At 41.2% G+C, this 16,248-nt stretch overlaps 1 protein-coding gene and 1 pseudogene across 14 annotated transcripts in view; both read right to left on the reverse strand.

The window, feature by feature from the left end:
• Positions 1 to 15,461, reverse strand: part of ULK4 (unc-51 like kinase 4) — a 674,194-nt gene extending 658,733 nt beyond the window's left edge. For 2 of the 14 annotated variants that reach the window (XM_072651430.1, XM_072651427.1), the window contains exons 1-3: positions 14,909 to 15,455; positions 10,196 to 10,375; positions 5,183 to 5,282 (exon numbers count right to left, since the gene is read on the reverse strand). In XM_072651430.1, coding sequence (XP_072507531.1) covers positions 5,183 to 5,282; positions 10,196 to 10,333 — 238 coding nt within the window. In that variant the 5' untranslated portion in view covers positions 10,334 to 10,375; positions 14,909 to 15,455. The other 12 variants (XM_072651425.1, XM_072651421.1, XM_072651424.1 and 9 more) reach the window with 10 other exon arrangements.
• On the reverse strand, positions 14 to 3,972 carry LOC140531004 (E3 ubiquitin-protein ligase RNF126-like; annotated as a pseudogene).
• Positions 15,462 to 16,248: the final 787 nt, after the last annotated feature.

A 16,248-nucleotide genomic window follows, 5' to 3' on the forward strand; every position in this document is an offset into this window, starting at 1 on the left:
CAATACATTTATAAGGATCATTCCTAGCAAATAATCAAGTAGAATGGAAGAATCATGACTTTCACTTGTGGGTTCTCAAGGCAGTTCACATAAAAAAAACAGGTTACAAAATACTAAATAATGGAAATGTACTATATTAATATTAATATGCTATATTAATTCTATGTGATAACAAATGCATTTACATTATTTCAAAGTGTTTATGGAAGAATAAAAAGTTATCTTTCCCTACAGGAATCACAAGAGTAATCCATAAATATATAATCTCTGTAAATATCATGAGGCTCCACTATATGGAATTGTTAAGGAAGGGTTCAGTCACCCACTAGTACTGAATACGAAGAATTCTTTTATCTACAGTATTATGCTCTAGAGGATGTATTCTTAACCTAGGGACCATGAACCCCTGGAGGTAAAGGAGGATAAATAAACTTAGATAAGAAAAAAATACATCTTTATTCCAGTGTAATTGATACCCTTTGTAATGCTGTGTATTTTGTTTTATAGGTTTAAAAACATTATTCTGACAAGGGACACATAGGCTTTGCCATTCGGCCACAGGGCACAAAAACAGTTAAGAACCCCTCTTCAACAGCAACTGTTTCCAAGCAGTGAGCCAAAGTCCAGGAAAGCTGGTACAAATTGGGTGGCTGGGTACAAATTGGAAACACCCAGAATACTCCATATACATGCCTCAGAATGTGGAGAACTAATGGGTGGTAAACAAGTAAACAAGAGTCACACAGGACAGCTAGGGATGGATGCATGGAATCTACATCGTTGGAAGAAATACCCTTGTCAATAAAGTCAAGATCCATTTAAGTATTTGAGTAATACCAGCCATGATTTTTCCCCCAGACTATAGAATTCTTCCTTTCTTTTAAGATCTTTAGATGATCAATCCCTTTAATCCTCTAAAAATGAAGTTGCCACAAGCATGGACCATCTAGGAGCTTTTTCTTTGTCTTGCCCAGTTGCTCTTAACATCTTTGTTTTCTCTAGTGTCACTTCCACTTCCTGGTGTAGTATGTTAAGTACAGTCCTGATCAAGTCCAAGTGTAGTGAACATCCTCCATGAAAGTGTCAAATATCTCCTTGTTTGGAAAAAATGTCTCCTTGGGCATCACTCAATATTAATCATCAGTGGATCAAAGTTCTCTATGGTTGAGTTTATCAAGGAAATTTGTATAAATCTTAACATGTATATGCATTTATGTGTGCATGTGTGTGGCTATGGGTTTGGGTGGGTAGGTGGATCACAGACTTGGTAGAGGAAAGTCCTTGGAAATGCATTTTGTTCTGACAAATCAAATGCTGTCCTCCTCTATACCCAACTTTCCACTATAAACTATGATGAAAGTTGTTTGTTAAATAAAGGTTGACAGATTCTTTTCATTATTCTTCTGAATGCTATTCTCCTTCCACATTAATTCTTAAATGGTCTTAGGGTAATATGGCTTAATTGAGTCTCAATTCCATCTTTATTTAAACTTGCTTTCTTGGTATTTATTAGGAGTCAGTAATATACATAATGTTGCACCACTTTCTTCTATAAAATTTTACAAGAGTTTATCTATTAAACTGGTGTTTTCCCTGACTCACACACTCTCTATGCTTAGAAAGAAAATCAAGTAATTTTAAGTTATGTTAGTTTCCAGGCTCTTTTGGTTTCATTGTGATAAGTGACCTTCATGAGTTAAATTTTCTTAGGAAATGATAATCACTAGGCTGATATCCATTCTTCTATCCACTGCCTATTTTTCAGTGTTAATCATTTGTTTAAATAGGTCAGGTTAGAGCTGAATTAACTTCAAACCATATCTAGTTCAATTTTAAGAAACTAACTGCATTTCTTGTCTTTCATCTTTATCCTTCTAATTTAATGTTGTTTTGATCTTTGCTCCAACAAGTCAAGTGTTCCCTTGTACATAGAAAGCTGATTCAGAAATGATTCTCACATCAACAATTGTCTACTGGAATATAAATAATTTCATTTTTGTGATGTTATTTCAGTGTTTCTGATGTCTAACACGTTCTGCCCCTCTTCTTGAAGAAAGTATTCATGACGTACAGGCCTGTGGCCTTAGGCCTTCTTTGTTTCCTAACACTTGCCCATATTTTCTAGCATATTTTTTCACTGTCTTCCTCTATGCCTACACCTTTGTATGACTTGTCATTTTCTGAGTTAATTGTGGAAGGGAAAGATCTTATAAAGTTCTTTTATAGAACGTCTCTATATCATCATCCTCTTTAATGGATATTGACCCATCAGCTATTGATATCTTCAGGGTGGTCTTTTTTGTGTTTTCATTTTGAAGTAGCTGTATTTTTAAATAGCTTTCAAGATACACATTTCTTTCTTTCTGTAAGAGCAACTGACCACTAGGGCAGTTTCTTTTTGCTGGTCCTTGCTGTGGTCCCAGTCCCAGAGCTCCACATAATTGTGAGCTCATCCAAGCAGCAAGGCAGGAGAGTAGGGGAAAAGGGGAAGAGATGACTGGTGAGCAGGAGAGATGTCAGAGAGAGGAGGTTGTGAGGAGGTTAAATGCCAGACCCATATGGGTTCTTGGCTTTGTTCCTAAGAGCCAGGCATGGTGGAGGCTGGGGAGTGACAGCCTCTTGGGCTAGCAGCCGACAACCAGGCTGCACTTGCCCTAGGAGAGTCTTATCCTGTTTTCCACAAATCATGCATCACCTCTTGTTGAGCTAAAATGTCCATTTATTAAATAGCAGTAATAATTTAAAATTATAAAAACCCTTTGTGTTGTTGAGCATTAGAGGGTAAGGTTAAAAAGACTGACAGGATGATGGGGGACAGGACAGCTTAAGGGGGAGTGGACAGTTCACATGTTGGATGGTAATGAAACAGCCACACTCCACCAGACTTCCCACGTGAGAGCATTGTCTATGCTCCCTCTGAGGGGGTTACAAAGGTTAGGGGGGCTCTGTTGGGGAGAAGAGGAAAATGAAAAGTATCTCACATCCACAACCATAGAGACGGCCTAGCCACCTCCATCCTTCATTTCAAACAACCTGGGACCTGCTAGGATCCAGACTGATGAAACACAGTTAATGTGATCTGGGGGCTTTGGGAGCCAGCACGGGGTGGCCATCAATGGGCAGGAGAGACAGAGCTTCCCTAGTTCCATCAGATGAATTGGGGACTGGCAGGGGGGGTGGGGGGGAGGGGGCAGGAAGTCTAAAGACCTTTGGTGCTTCCAAAGTTTGTTAAAAGAAAAAGGGGGGGCCTTAGAGTCTCTCCCACTCCGACCCCCTTCCCCCCACTCTGTCTCCCGGGTTCAATATAGGGTGGGAGAAGATTATTTGCTCCCTCCAACCAGGAAGCAGACAGGCAATGGACAGGGTAGGTTTGAGTGCAAAGGGGAAAGAGGGAAGAAGGTCTGGGGTGACTGGTTGGACTGGCTGGTGGTAAGATTCACAAGTTGTTTGTTGAGTTTTCATTACTTGGTGAACTGCAGGAGAAGGAAGAGGAATTCATTCCTGTCAGTCCCAGGAGGGTTTGTGGCAGTGTTCTGTCCACTTAAGCTCTTCCAACACACTGGGCAGGTATCATGCTGTTCAGCCAGGGGACTATGCAGCCATCATGGAATAAGTGATTGCAAGGTAACCGCCAGACATTCTCACCCAGCCTATCTTTGCATACAGGACATTCTGACCCTGAACCCACATGTTCCTCTGTGACTTGTATGGTGGGAAGGGCTTGTATTTTCTCTTTGTCTGCTGGTGGGGGGACCGGTGTTTGCAAACTGATTAAGGAGTTGTGTAATGATCACATCCAGGCCATTAGCTCCCCAGCAGAGTCCACTGGAGTTGAATGCCAAACACCCAAGCGTCCAATCTCAGGTTTGGTATTGTTGCGGGTGCAATAATTCCATTGACCAACTGCTGAATAATCCTCAAATGGTTGTCTATTCTGATCCATGGGAGCTGTAGCAGAGCTGGAACTATTCTTCAATAAAACCAGACTCACACCTTGGGCAGATATAATCCGGCAGCCGTGGGGAGATCTCAGCTGAACAGCAGTGCAGGCTGCCGCGAAGCCTCTGCCATTTCCCTCCCCCGCCTTGGTGGTCTTTTTATTTATATTTATTAGGAGCAACGAAAGGCAAGATGACCAAATGACCTATTAAGTGATGTTTCTTATTGTCTTTAAATACACAACAAAACTAGCTTTTCCATCTCCTTCATGTGTCTATCCTAGGAGGATATGTAAATCAACCACCCATAAATCAACCCCCATTTATTTATAACTTCCTCAATCTTCTGTTTTTATTTATGGTGAGATATCCATATTGATATAAATTAGCTCCTCCTACACCATACTGACTCATTGGCCATTAGACAAGGATATTGCGTTTAAACTACAAACAGCTGAGTTGCTGTTTCTAGGCAACCTAAAAAATACACGATTCTCAGTATCCTTTCCCCTTTTTCTGTGAACCTAAAATTACTGTCACAGAAGGTCACATAGAACCGAAGGTCACGTTGCATGGTTGTCAGTTTCACGGATTGTCATGGCCAGCCATCTCATTACATGATGATGATCATACATATTGGTGGTAAGGCTCTCCATCCCTATTTCTCAAACAATAAACACAATTTGCCAGACAACTATAACAAAAGCGAACCTTTCCAGGATTCTGGAGTCTACCATGGCTTCCACTCTCATGGCACAACTGTCAAGAATTGAGGCTCACCTGTAGCAGTGAGGGTCACTCAGTAGACTGAGGTCTACATCATGATAAAACTTAGAAGTAGGACCTTTATGAGGGTACCAATCTTTAAATCAATTGAAGGGCTTTCCCAAATAACAGTATATCAACATTTGTTTCTCTAGACTTTTCACGCTCTTTGGATAAATTAATACTTGGAAGAAGTAAGAGAAAACACATGATGATCCACTACTCTCATCCAAGCATTAGGAACCTAAAGCTATAGAATATAGCATGCAGTCTCAAATTACTGGTGTCAGTTTCCCTTAAATGTTTATCTTAGTCAAAAAGGAATATTCCTGGTGCAGGGAGTGGAACTATTAGAAACTGCGGAAACACAAAAGGCAAAAGGCATCAGTAAAACTTTAAAAAGAAAACAAATGTAAAACAAATACTTTTTCAAATGCTCAAGAGGTCTGCATTAGCAACACTTGCTCCATACTCCTTACCTGTGCACAGCTCTACTACAAGCCAGAGATGATTACTTGTTTCATACCATTCATGGAAAGTGACTATATTCTTGTGTTTAATTTCATGGGTAAGGCGAACCTATAAAAAATATGATGTTAAGATATTATATTTTGAGAAAAATCATTTTTAAAACCTTGTCATTTAAGAGCAACATTCCCCTTTCCTTAAACTATATTATTCAATTACTATTTTAATACCTGCTTCAGACTCAGGATCATAAAATTTTGACCTGGGAGGAATGTTAGGGATTCTCCAATTCAAATGCCTCCTTCTACAGGTGGGGAAAAGACCTATAGAAGCTAAGTGACTTGGCCAAGGTCACACAGCCAAGAAGAGGCAGAGCCAGGACTCAAACCAAAACCCTCTCATGCCAGGTTCCTTCTGAGGTGTAAAACTTATGGTACACAGAAGGCCCAAAAAACTCCTGAGTGCAGCTCAAACCAGATTAAAATATAATTGGGAAACATTTAAAAAATATAAAAAATACTATACACCATTGATAATGTTGATTTGTGGTTTTCTTTGTTAATATGTGGCCCATCAGGATGCATTTCTACGTGAGTTTGACATCACTGTACTACATCATTTCCCCACTACCTAAAGCACCTTAATGATCAACTGATACATAGGAAGGCATTTTATTATTAAGGCATTTTAATATGTATTAAATAAAAATAAACATGTATTATTAGTCATAATCACACAAAACCAAAAAGGAAAAAAGCCAAGTCTCCAAACTTACCTAATGATGTAGTAATGCTGAAGGTTTAAAATTACTCTAATTTAAGAAAACTATATTACACAGTTTCAAGTACCTGTTTTTTACCTTAAATTCAAATTAAATTTTTAAATGTTGCATGTGCTAGTTTTTAGATATACTTTTAAATAACATCTCACATGCCAACTGAGTGCAAAATCCAAATAAACATATAGCTTTAAAAACTATAGTTAAAATCATCACGCCCCCCACCCCCAAACACATTAACTCACTTGTATGGCAATTTTCAGGTTTACAAAAAACTTTTCTCTCTATAACTCTGTCAGGCAGACAGTGTATCTCTGTCTCTGCCTGTCTGTCTGTATCTGTCTGTCTCTCTCTCTCTCCCCCTACCCTAGACAGAGAAGGAAGCTGAGACTCAGAAAAATCTAAAGAACTATTAAGTGTCAGAGCCAAACCTCTGGCCCCGGTTTTTCGACTCTAGTTCCAGATCTACAATCTTCTATGAGGGAAAAAGAAATTCATCACAATAACTAAAAACCCTTAGCAGTTCCCCACTGCCTTAACAGCAGGGCTTCTTAACCGTTTTTTCTGCCATGACACTTCTAGCAGTCTGGTGTAGCTGAGCCCCTTCTCAGAACAATGATTTTAAATAACTCAAGGAAATGATGAATTTCAGTGGGTGATTAGTAAAAAAAAAAAAAAAAAAAGATTTCATTTCCCTCCCTTCAATGTTCACTAACCACTAACCCCTGGAACTTAACCATGGCCAAAAGGGATCCAGAGAATTCAGGTTGAGAACCTCTGCTTAGAGTAAGTAAGGCAGGAAGGTGTCATGGAAGGAACACTGGACTTAGAAGCCTTGCCCAGATTCAAGTCCTGTCTAACACTTAATAACCATGTGGCCACAGGCAAGTCCCCTGCCCACTTTATGCCTCAGCTTCTTCTTCAGTAAAATGAAGATAATAATACCTTTAATAGTTACATCACAAGTTTTTAGTAAGGATCAAATGAAATCATTGCTACTCTGCATGTGATTCTGATTTTAAAAACTATACAAATAAAAGAGAAATGAGAGAAGCAGGGACCATGCTATCAAAGAACGAATGCTTCCAGAAATAATTTGGCATACACCTTTCATTCTAAGTTAAAGGATTTACAAGAAAAAAATGGAAATATAAATGAAAAAAAGATGGTTGATGCCACTTAACTTTACCCATGGAAAGGACAAATAACAACTATGCTGTTTTCCCATGCAAAACAAAGTATTATTTAGCTATTGTAAATAATGTCTTCCACAGAAAAGGCACTTGAATGTTTTCTGAATGAAATTTATGCCTAGAATTGTGAAAAATGTAGAAGAAACTCTAGTCTTTGACAATACCATAAAAATCCACCAGGTGGCGATGCTATCCTACTATACAATAGAGATTATAATTTGATTCACTGTAAGGAAAATAAGAGGGGGAATCAAAAATATACATCATTAAATTATTCAGTTTTATAAAAGATAAATCTACGTAAATTTTTACAACAAACATGTCAACAACTCACAAGAAGGTAATTTTAAGAATAATTTTACTGAAATAAAAAAAGTAGAAAATACGACAAAATTTGGCTAAAGGAAAGTTAGACTTTGGAAAAGTCTAACCTAGAGTTAGGAAGACCTGAGTTCAAATCTAGCCTCAGACAACTTTAAAAGTTGTATGACCCAAGACAGTCAATTATCGTCTGCCTCAGTTTCCTTATCTCTTGTATATCCAAGCAGTTATCAACAAGTCATATCAGTTCTCTCCACCGCCACTGCCACCAGCCTGGTGCAGGTCCTTCTCAGCCAACACCTGCACTATTGAAATAGTGTAACTGGTTGGTTTTCCGGTCTTCAGTCTTCCTCAACTCAGCAGTCAAACATCTTCCTAAGCACAAGTCTAATTATATCAACTGCTCCCCCCAACTCAATCAATTCCTTAGTTCTCTATCACTTCTAGGATCAAATATAAACTCCTTCGTTCGCCTCCTGAAGCCCCTCATAACCTGGCCCTCTCCCACTTTTCCAGTATTCTTACCTATTACTGGCCTCCATATACCCTGCAGTCCAGTGACTTTGGCCTCCTTGTTCTTTCTCGAACATAATATACCATCTTCCAACTCCAAGACTCTTCACTGGTTGTCCTCCAAGCCTACAATGCTCCTCCTCATCTCTGCCCCTAGGCTTCGCTGGCTTCCTCCAGGTCCCTGCTAAAATCCCACCTTCAGCAAGAACCCTTTCCCAGGTCTCCTTAAAGTCAGTGCCTTCCCTCTAACACTAGCCTCAATTAATCCTGTATCTATCTTTTTGTCCACAAGTGTTTGCACGTTGTCTCTCCCATTAAGCGTGAGAACCTTGAGAACAGGGCTTGGTTTTTGCCTTCCTTTGTACCCCCAGTACTCGGTACATAGTAAGCACTTAAAAAAATTCTTGTTCATTGACTAAGGGCTATTATGACAATAAAATAAGATAATATTTGTAAAGGGTTTTGCAAACTTTAACATGCTACGTAAATGCTAGCTAATATTATTATTAAAATCAAAGATATTATCAGAAGAAAAGTTCTTTTTTAAAAAAATAGTTCAAGTGAAGAAAACCAAAAGATCCACAAAGTACAGCAGTTAATTCCTGAGGAATTAGAGGACAGAGAACAAGAAGGAACCTGAATAACTAGATACCAGGCATGGGAAAAAAAGGATGACTTTCCAACTATTAACCATTCTGCAAATGCCACAAAAAGATAAAACATCTACAATCGTCTAGAACACCAGCGCCAAACTCCAACGGAAACAGATCCTATAGGCTACATCCTGACTTAGAAAACCACAAATTAACATATGCTAAATGGCAGTTTTATTTATTTTGTAATCATTTCTCAATTACATTTTAATCTGGTTCAGGCCACTGGGAAGCATGGCACTTCTAATTTAGACTATCTCAAAACCACTGTACATTAATTGTACACTGAGGAGTGGTGCCCTCAGGAAAAGAGATCTAACAGTAGAAATGCAGGACTCTACCCTGGTGAGACTCCATCTGGAGTAGTGTTGAGTGCTGGGGACTCTAGGACTCTAAGATAAGGACACTACAGCACAAGCATGCCCAAAGAAGGGTGACCAGGACAGGATGGTGAGGCAACTAGGACCCACACTATTCACAGATCAGCAAAAGGAGCTTATTTGTTCATCCTAGGGGGAGAAGGTTTAGGAGGCACAACAGTCTTCAAATATGTAAAGGAAAAAGAATGAGATTTGTTCTGTGTGGCCCGGGAAAATAGGATTATGAGCAAAGGAATACAAGTTGCAGAGATTTAGGTTCAACATAAAGCAAAATTTCCCCCACACTGGAACTATTCAAAAGAGAAGGAGGCCACCCCAAGAGACAGAGGGCTCCTGCCTCCTCAGGGCCTTCACTAGGGGTCATGAAGGAGAAACAGAATGACTTTGTCCAGGATATCAAAGAAGAGACTGCTGAGCAGGCCCAGGTTATACTACAGGATGGCTGAGCTCTTTTCCAGTTCTAAAATTCTGTTACAATCAGGGCTGCCTTAAATGGGCAGAATCTGTCCAAAAACTGAGTTCTGAGGAACCAGAAATCTGCCCACGCAAATCCACGGGAGGACACAGTGTCTAACACATGCCTTGCTCTCAACAGATGCTTTCTGTAGGTTCTGAATAAAAGACTGAAGTAAAAGAGATGCAATATGGGATGGGTAGAGGATGTTGGCTGTCTTCTTGTCACACTTTCTAGTCTTCCTCCCTGGATGTATCCATCTCCCTTTCATTTCCTAGCCCTGAACATCTCTCTCTTTCTCTCCTACCCCTCAACGTTCCTATCACTACAATATGAAAATTGAATACAATATGAAAATGAAGTATACTTGCATTAATGGTTATGCCAATTTTATAAAATGTAACATTCTACTGGAAGGATTTCCCAACTCAATGAGATCATTGATCCATGTGAGTAATGTCCTATGATCTAATTTAAAAAGTAATGAAGTAGATAAATATCTCTCCCTTTTAAAAAAACCAATTTACTATTAATTACCTAACTTACTGATTCTCACTTGATTTTTTTCCGAAAGCCAAGTGCCCCTCAACAAACTGTATATCCCTATCCCTATAAAGTACAGTCTGATTAAATTCAATGACATCAATTTAATTGGAAATTATTAATTCTATCTTTGCATCATAATTTACAACTGTACATTTACAAGAAGGCAGACTAAGATGCTTTACTCACCCAGTTAGTTATTTCAGGTCTTTTGCATTTATCAGTGCAAAGAATGGCTACAAAATTTATTGTTCCTTTCCTTCGTCCTTTATAAACAACAGTCTTGCTTCCTCTTCCGATCTCTTCATAAAGAATGAAGTTCTCCATCTTAAAGGTGAGCTATATCCTCCTCAATTTCATTTCTGTTGACTAAAAAATGAAAAAGAAACCATATATAATTTTCCAAATTCATAAAGTTCACAATCACATTTAATATACAAAAGAAACCTCCATTCTTTAAAAAAAAAAAAAAAGCCTTCAGATGTTAAACAATAAGGCCTTTCTTTTGAGAAATCAACATTAGGCTTTCTGAATGCAATTCATCAAGTCTTAAAATAAATTGTCTAAGTAACAATCTTAGTTTCAGTCATCCCATGTAACCAATGTCCTTTAGACCAGTGGTCTCCAGATTTTTTGGATCACATACTTATCAACCTAAAAAATTGTACCCCAAAAATACCTAAAAATGTTCTGAGCCTATGCCACCAACATCTGTATAGTTCCAGAATATATATATATATATATATATATATATGAACATTACAAATATTTGTGAGTGAGGAATCAAAGAGAACCCTGAGTTTGGAAGAACTGGGATAACTAGAACAGCGGTATCCCTCTCTACTTTCAGAACCCAACCCAACAAAGTCGTTCCCAATCTCCACGCAGTCAGTTCCCTCCCTCCCAAACCAGTTTGTATTTAGTAATTTTGTACTGATTTCCATGTATCCTCTGAGTATTTTTTCTGTGTAGCCTTATATAAGCGTACCACAAGTTTTAGTTCAGTTTCAAGCTCCTAAAGTTTATGTACTTTTGTCTTCTTTGGAGTATAAGCTTTTGCAAGAAGAGACTGCAAAACTAATTGATTTGCACTCCCAGAGTCTAGCACAGACCATGATATGTGTTAGTAGAATGCTTAACTGGCAGTCATCAGGAAGTGTGGACAAGCGATGGCCTGGGAGAAAGGTTAGGTAACGATGTTTGCGAGGCAGATCATAATCCATCCCTGCCTGCTCATCCAGAGAGGGATTTCAATCAGCGTCACTTCCTAAACTACCCCAATCCAATCCCTGCCCCTCAGACACTCAAACCTGACCTTCCCAGGTTCCAAAAACTGCTGCCACACCTTAAGGATCATTAGAGGCCTTTCCACCAGTCCTGCCACTGAACTCTTCTATATGTTTTTCCCTTGATTAATTTCAACTCTGAGGTCACTGAAAGCAGGAGCTTCCCCCTTTTCTATCTGCATGCTTAACAAGTGTTTAGCAAAGTATCTGGCATACAGGAAGCACTTCATAAATGACATTCTATTCCATTCTGTCCCCAAATGTAATTTTCTGGGGCACAAGGGACAAACGATGAAAATGAATGAGTTGGGAGGAATGTCTTATTTGAGAAAGAGCAAGGAAGGCATTGTCACAGGACTGCATGGTGGGAGGAAGAGGGTAAGGTACAAGAAGCCTAAAAAGGTGGAAGGGGGTGGGTTAGGAAAAGCTTTAAGAGTCCAACAGAGGGTTTAAGATTTCACCCCAGAGGTGACTGGGAGATGCTAATTGACTTAAGGGGTGGAGCTGACTTGGTTGCTCAGATCTGTGCTTTTCACTCAGGTGGCTGAGTGGAGGATGGACTGGAGGGAGGGGAGTCTTGTGATAGGCAGATCACCATTACCACCACCACCCCCAGCAGCTATTGCAATAATCCAGGTATGAAGCGATGAGGGCCTGCATCAGGAGGTGGCAGTGTCAGGAGAGAATTCCAGAGAGCTGTTACAAGAGTAGATGTGATAGAATCTGGCAACAAATTGGATAGGGAGAGAGGGTGACAGAGGGGAAGCAGCTAAGGATGATACCTAGATTTGAAGCCAGGGTAGCTAGGAGCATGGTGGTGCCTTCAACAGTTATAAGGAGGTTAGGAACAGGGAAAGATACAGGGAAAAAATAAGTCCATTTTTGAACATGTTGAGTTTAACATGTCTAGGGGACATCCAGTTCAAGACACCCAAGAGGCAATGGAAAAGTGAGACTAGAAATCAGAAGAGAGGTTAGGGCTGGATAAAGAAATCGAAGAAGCATCGACATAAAGATAACAATTCATGGGAGCTGATAATCTCACCAAGAAAGAGTACTACAGAGGGAGAAAGAAGAGGACCCAGGGCAAAGACTTGAAGGACACCTATGTTTAGCAAGTATTACCTAGATGACAATCTGACAAAAGAGACTGAGAAGGAGTAGTCAGACAAAGAGAAGAACCAAAGAGAACAACGTCACAAAAATCTAGAGAGAAGAGAGTATCCAGGAAAAGAGGGTGATTGAGTGTCAAAGGGCACAGAGAGGTCAAGAAGTATGAGGACTGGGCAAAGGCCACCAGATTCAGCAATTAACAGATCACCGGGAACTTTACAGAGAGAAGTTTCAGCTGAATGATGAACTCAGCAGCCAGACTGAGAAGAGTTAGGAAGAAAATTTATAACTGATCCAACCGTTCTGGAGAGCAATTTGGAACTATGTCCAAAGGGCTCTAAAACCGTGCATACCCTGGGACCCAGCAATAACAGTACTAGGTTTGGATCCCAAAGAGATCAAAGAAAAGGGAAAGGGCCTATTTGTACAAAAATATTTCTAGCAGCTCTTTTTTGTGGTGGTGAAGAATCGGAAATTGAAGGGATGCCCATCAATTGGGGAATGGCTGAACAAGCTGTGGTATATTATTGTGATGGAATACTATTGTGTTATAAGAAATGGTGAACAGGATGCTCTCAGAAAAACCTAGGCTTATACGAACTGATACAGAGTGAAGTGTGCAGAACCAGGAGAACGTTACACACGGTAACAGCAATATTGTACAACGATCACCTGTGCATGACTTAGCCATTCTCAGCAATACAATGATCCAAGACAGTTCCGAAGGACTGATGATGAAAAATGCTATGCACCTCCAGAGAAAGAACTGCAGATGAATCATACTGTGTAACTTTATTTTTCTTGGGTTTTCTGGGTTTGTTTTTTTTTGAATTGTTTGGTTTTTTGGTCTGTGTCTTCTTTTGCAACATGGATAATGTGTAAACATTTTGCATGACAACATATATAATCTATATCAAACTGCTTGCCTACTTAGGGAGTGGGGAGAGGATGGAGGGAGGGAGAGAATTAAAATTTTTTAAAATGTTAAAAACTGTTTTTACATGTAAAAAATAAAACATAAGAATAAAAGGTTTTTAAAAAGAAGAGTTCATAGAAAGAAAGTGAAGGCACCTATTATAGATGACCTTCTCAAGGAGTTTAGCCACAAGAGGGAAGATAGTTTGCTAGATAGCTGGGAGTAAGGACTCCTTCAGCGAGTAAAGAGAGATTGAAAAGTGAGAAAGTCCTTCCAGCTACTAGTGCCTCTACCAAGAAGTCAGCTTGTATTCATTTTGAACATATTTATGTGTACCTATCTCCCTCTGTAGAATGTAAATCCTTAGGGACAGGGATTGCTTCCTTTGTATCAGATGCCTGATATCTGGAAGGTGCTTAACGAACGACTGAATTAGCTGAAACTTTTATTTCCTGAGAAACTATGCAATTTCTCTGTGCAGCTGCCCCTTAACACAACGCATCCTTTTTTAACATCAACATAACTCCAAGGGATTCTATACACCTGCAAATATCTCACAAGTCAAAGACATGGTGGATATCCCCAACTCATGGCAGGCTGACGTAGCCTGCAACAAATTACCAAGGGTGATTTTCAAAGAAAAATAGCATGAAAAGCATCATCTAGGCAAAGTATTAAGAAGAAACTGGCCAATTCTGCAGCATTAATGAAAATAATAATAATGAAGCAAATATGCAAGAATCTAGTTCAAGCCTCAAAATTCCAACGAGAAAATAAACGTCAGTGTGACAATAAAACCAAGAAGCCCAGGTGGAGATAGGCAGGACTGAAGAAAGGGCAAAATACCTTGCTACTGTTTTTTAAATAATTCTATTGTTTCAACAAGGCTCCCAAAGCATTTCTAGACAATGTGAATTTAAAAAACAACTCTTTCAAAATACAGAAGTAAAACTATGACTGGAAAGTTCCTGAAGAGGAAATCCAAACTGTTATAAAGCAGCTACCAGATACACTGATACAGCCTGTATTTTGCCCAATTATAAAACCCCAATCAATAGCGGGGGGACGGCCATCGGAACTGGAATTCAGTACCTGCTCTGCCACTGACTAATCAATGAGTCCTAGTGAGGGATCAATGAACCAGGAAAGGAGAGCTTATTTAATATAAACGACTGCTGGGGGGCATCTGTCTGCCAGGACACGAATGACATCCCGAGAAGGAGGAGACGTTCTTGGAAAAGAGCTCTGAAAGAAAATACACCAGAGACCTTCCCAGGACCCTTAGGGAGGTAAAGGCTGGGAGGCTGGAGATTAGGCAGGACAGCAGCTGGAGGAGGGGCGCGGGGCCGGGGAGGAAAGGACCCACCCGAGGGAAGAAGGGCGGCGGCCGCGCCGGAGCCGGAAGGACGCGCCCCGCGCGGGGGAGGAAGGGCGGGGGCGCCGGGGTGCGCACGACACGCCTGGCGCACGCGGCGCCGCGGGCGGTTGGCCGAGGCGCGCGGGAGGCAGCGGCGGAAACGGCCGGCTTCCGCCTCCCGCCTTCACGGCCCCCCAGCCCCGACGCTCCGTAGAGGCGGAGAAACGAACCCGAGCCCGCCGTCTGCCCCGCTGGCTTCGTCAGGAGAACCGCCGGGCCTTGAGCGCGGCGCCCGGCACGCAGAAGCCCCGCGTTCTGGAAATTCGTGGCGGCCTCGCCTTACGGCGACCCCCGGCGCTCTTCAGGCCGATCCACTGCCCTAGGGAAGCGGGGGGAGACACGGAGAGATTCCGCGGCTCTGTTTTTTTTTAGCTTATGAACTCTAGGTCTCGCTGCTCTCCCCCCCTCCGCGATTGGAGTCGTCCGGCCCGTCGCCTAGGTAGCACGCTGAACGCCGGAAGCAGGCCCGAGCGCTCATTGGGCCAGCAGTCTCGTTTCTCATTGGCTGGGGCCGGAAGGCGGTGTCGCGCCGTCGCTCCTGGCAACCGGGGACGCTGCGACCTGTTCTCGCAGTGAGAATCCTAGCTAGGGGTGGAAACCCTGCTTGGCAGCAACAGAGGTTCAAACTGGTCACTACCTGAGTGGCCTCAGCCTGGTAACAACCTCCCTTGGCCTCCGCAGAATTTGGGGTTTGAACTAGATGACCCCTAAAAGTCCCTTCAAGCTCCCACTCTGTACCTCGCCCCCACGCGAGAAAGAAACCTCTGTGTTCTTGTCTCACTGGAAGGGGCAACAAGACCAGTCCGAGACCAGTGTACATCCTTGTAGGCAGGAGTTCAGCAAACGTCTATTCGGCACCGAACAGGAGCCACTCCTTGGTGCCCTGGGTGCAAAGACGGAACCTCAATTTGGGGGGTCGGGGGGAAGCAATATTCACACAACTTAGAGAGTTTCGTACTTGGGAGAAGAAAGTCTTCCTGGGGGCAAAGTCTTCACCCGGTCAGATGGATACTGTAATCAGCAAGCCCCGCCCCTCAATGAAATCTGCCCGGGGGAGCAGGGTTCATGACCTTGATTAACCATGGACTGTTAGTGATAATTATTGATTAACTAGTGAGGGGAGGAAGAAGCCTGGGAAATAACGCTGAACGAAGCACCCGAGAGTAAAGCATCAGAGAAATACCTTTCTTGAAATTTTATCTATTTTATTCTGAAGTTAGGAAATAAAACAAGTATTTCCATAACATAGTAGAATAGGAAGAAAAAGGTGATTGCGCAGGAAACTGCGAATCTATTAGGTACAACTTGCTGTTTCTTTTAAATATATGATAAAGTTGTTTTCTTTTTTTCCCTTTTGTCTACCCTCCTTCCCCCACGTGGCTACCATTAGACCCAGTGTGTGTGTGTGTAAACTCTCATTCTGTCATGCTTCTAGTTATTAGTTCTTTTTCTGGATACAGAAAGCATCTTCCTTCATAGGCCCTTTGAGTTCATTTGGTTATTTATAATA

The sequence above is a fragment of the Notamacropus eugenii genome, chromosome 3 (genome assembly GCF_028372415.1).
Source record: "Notamacropus eugenii isolate mMacEug1 chromosome 3, mMacEug1.pri_v2, whole genome shotgun sequence".
Taxonomy (NCBI): Eukaryota; Metazoa; Chordata; class Mammalia; order Diprotodontia; family Macropodidae; genus Notamacropus; species Notamacropus eugenii.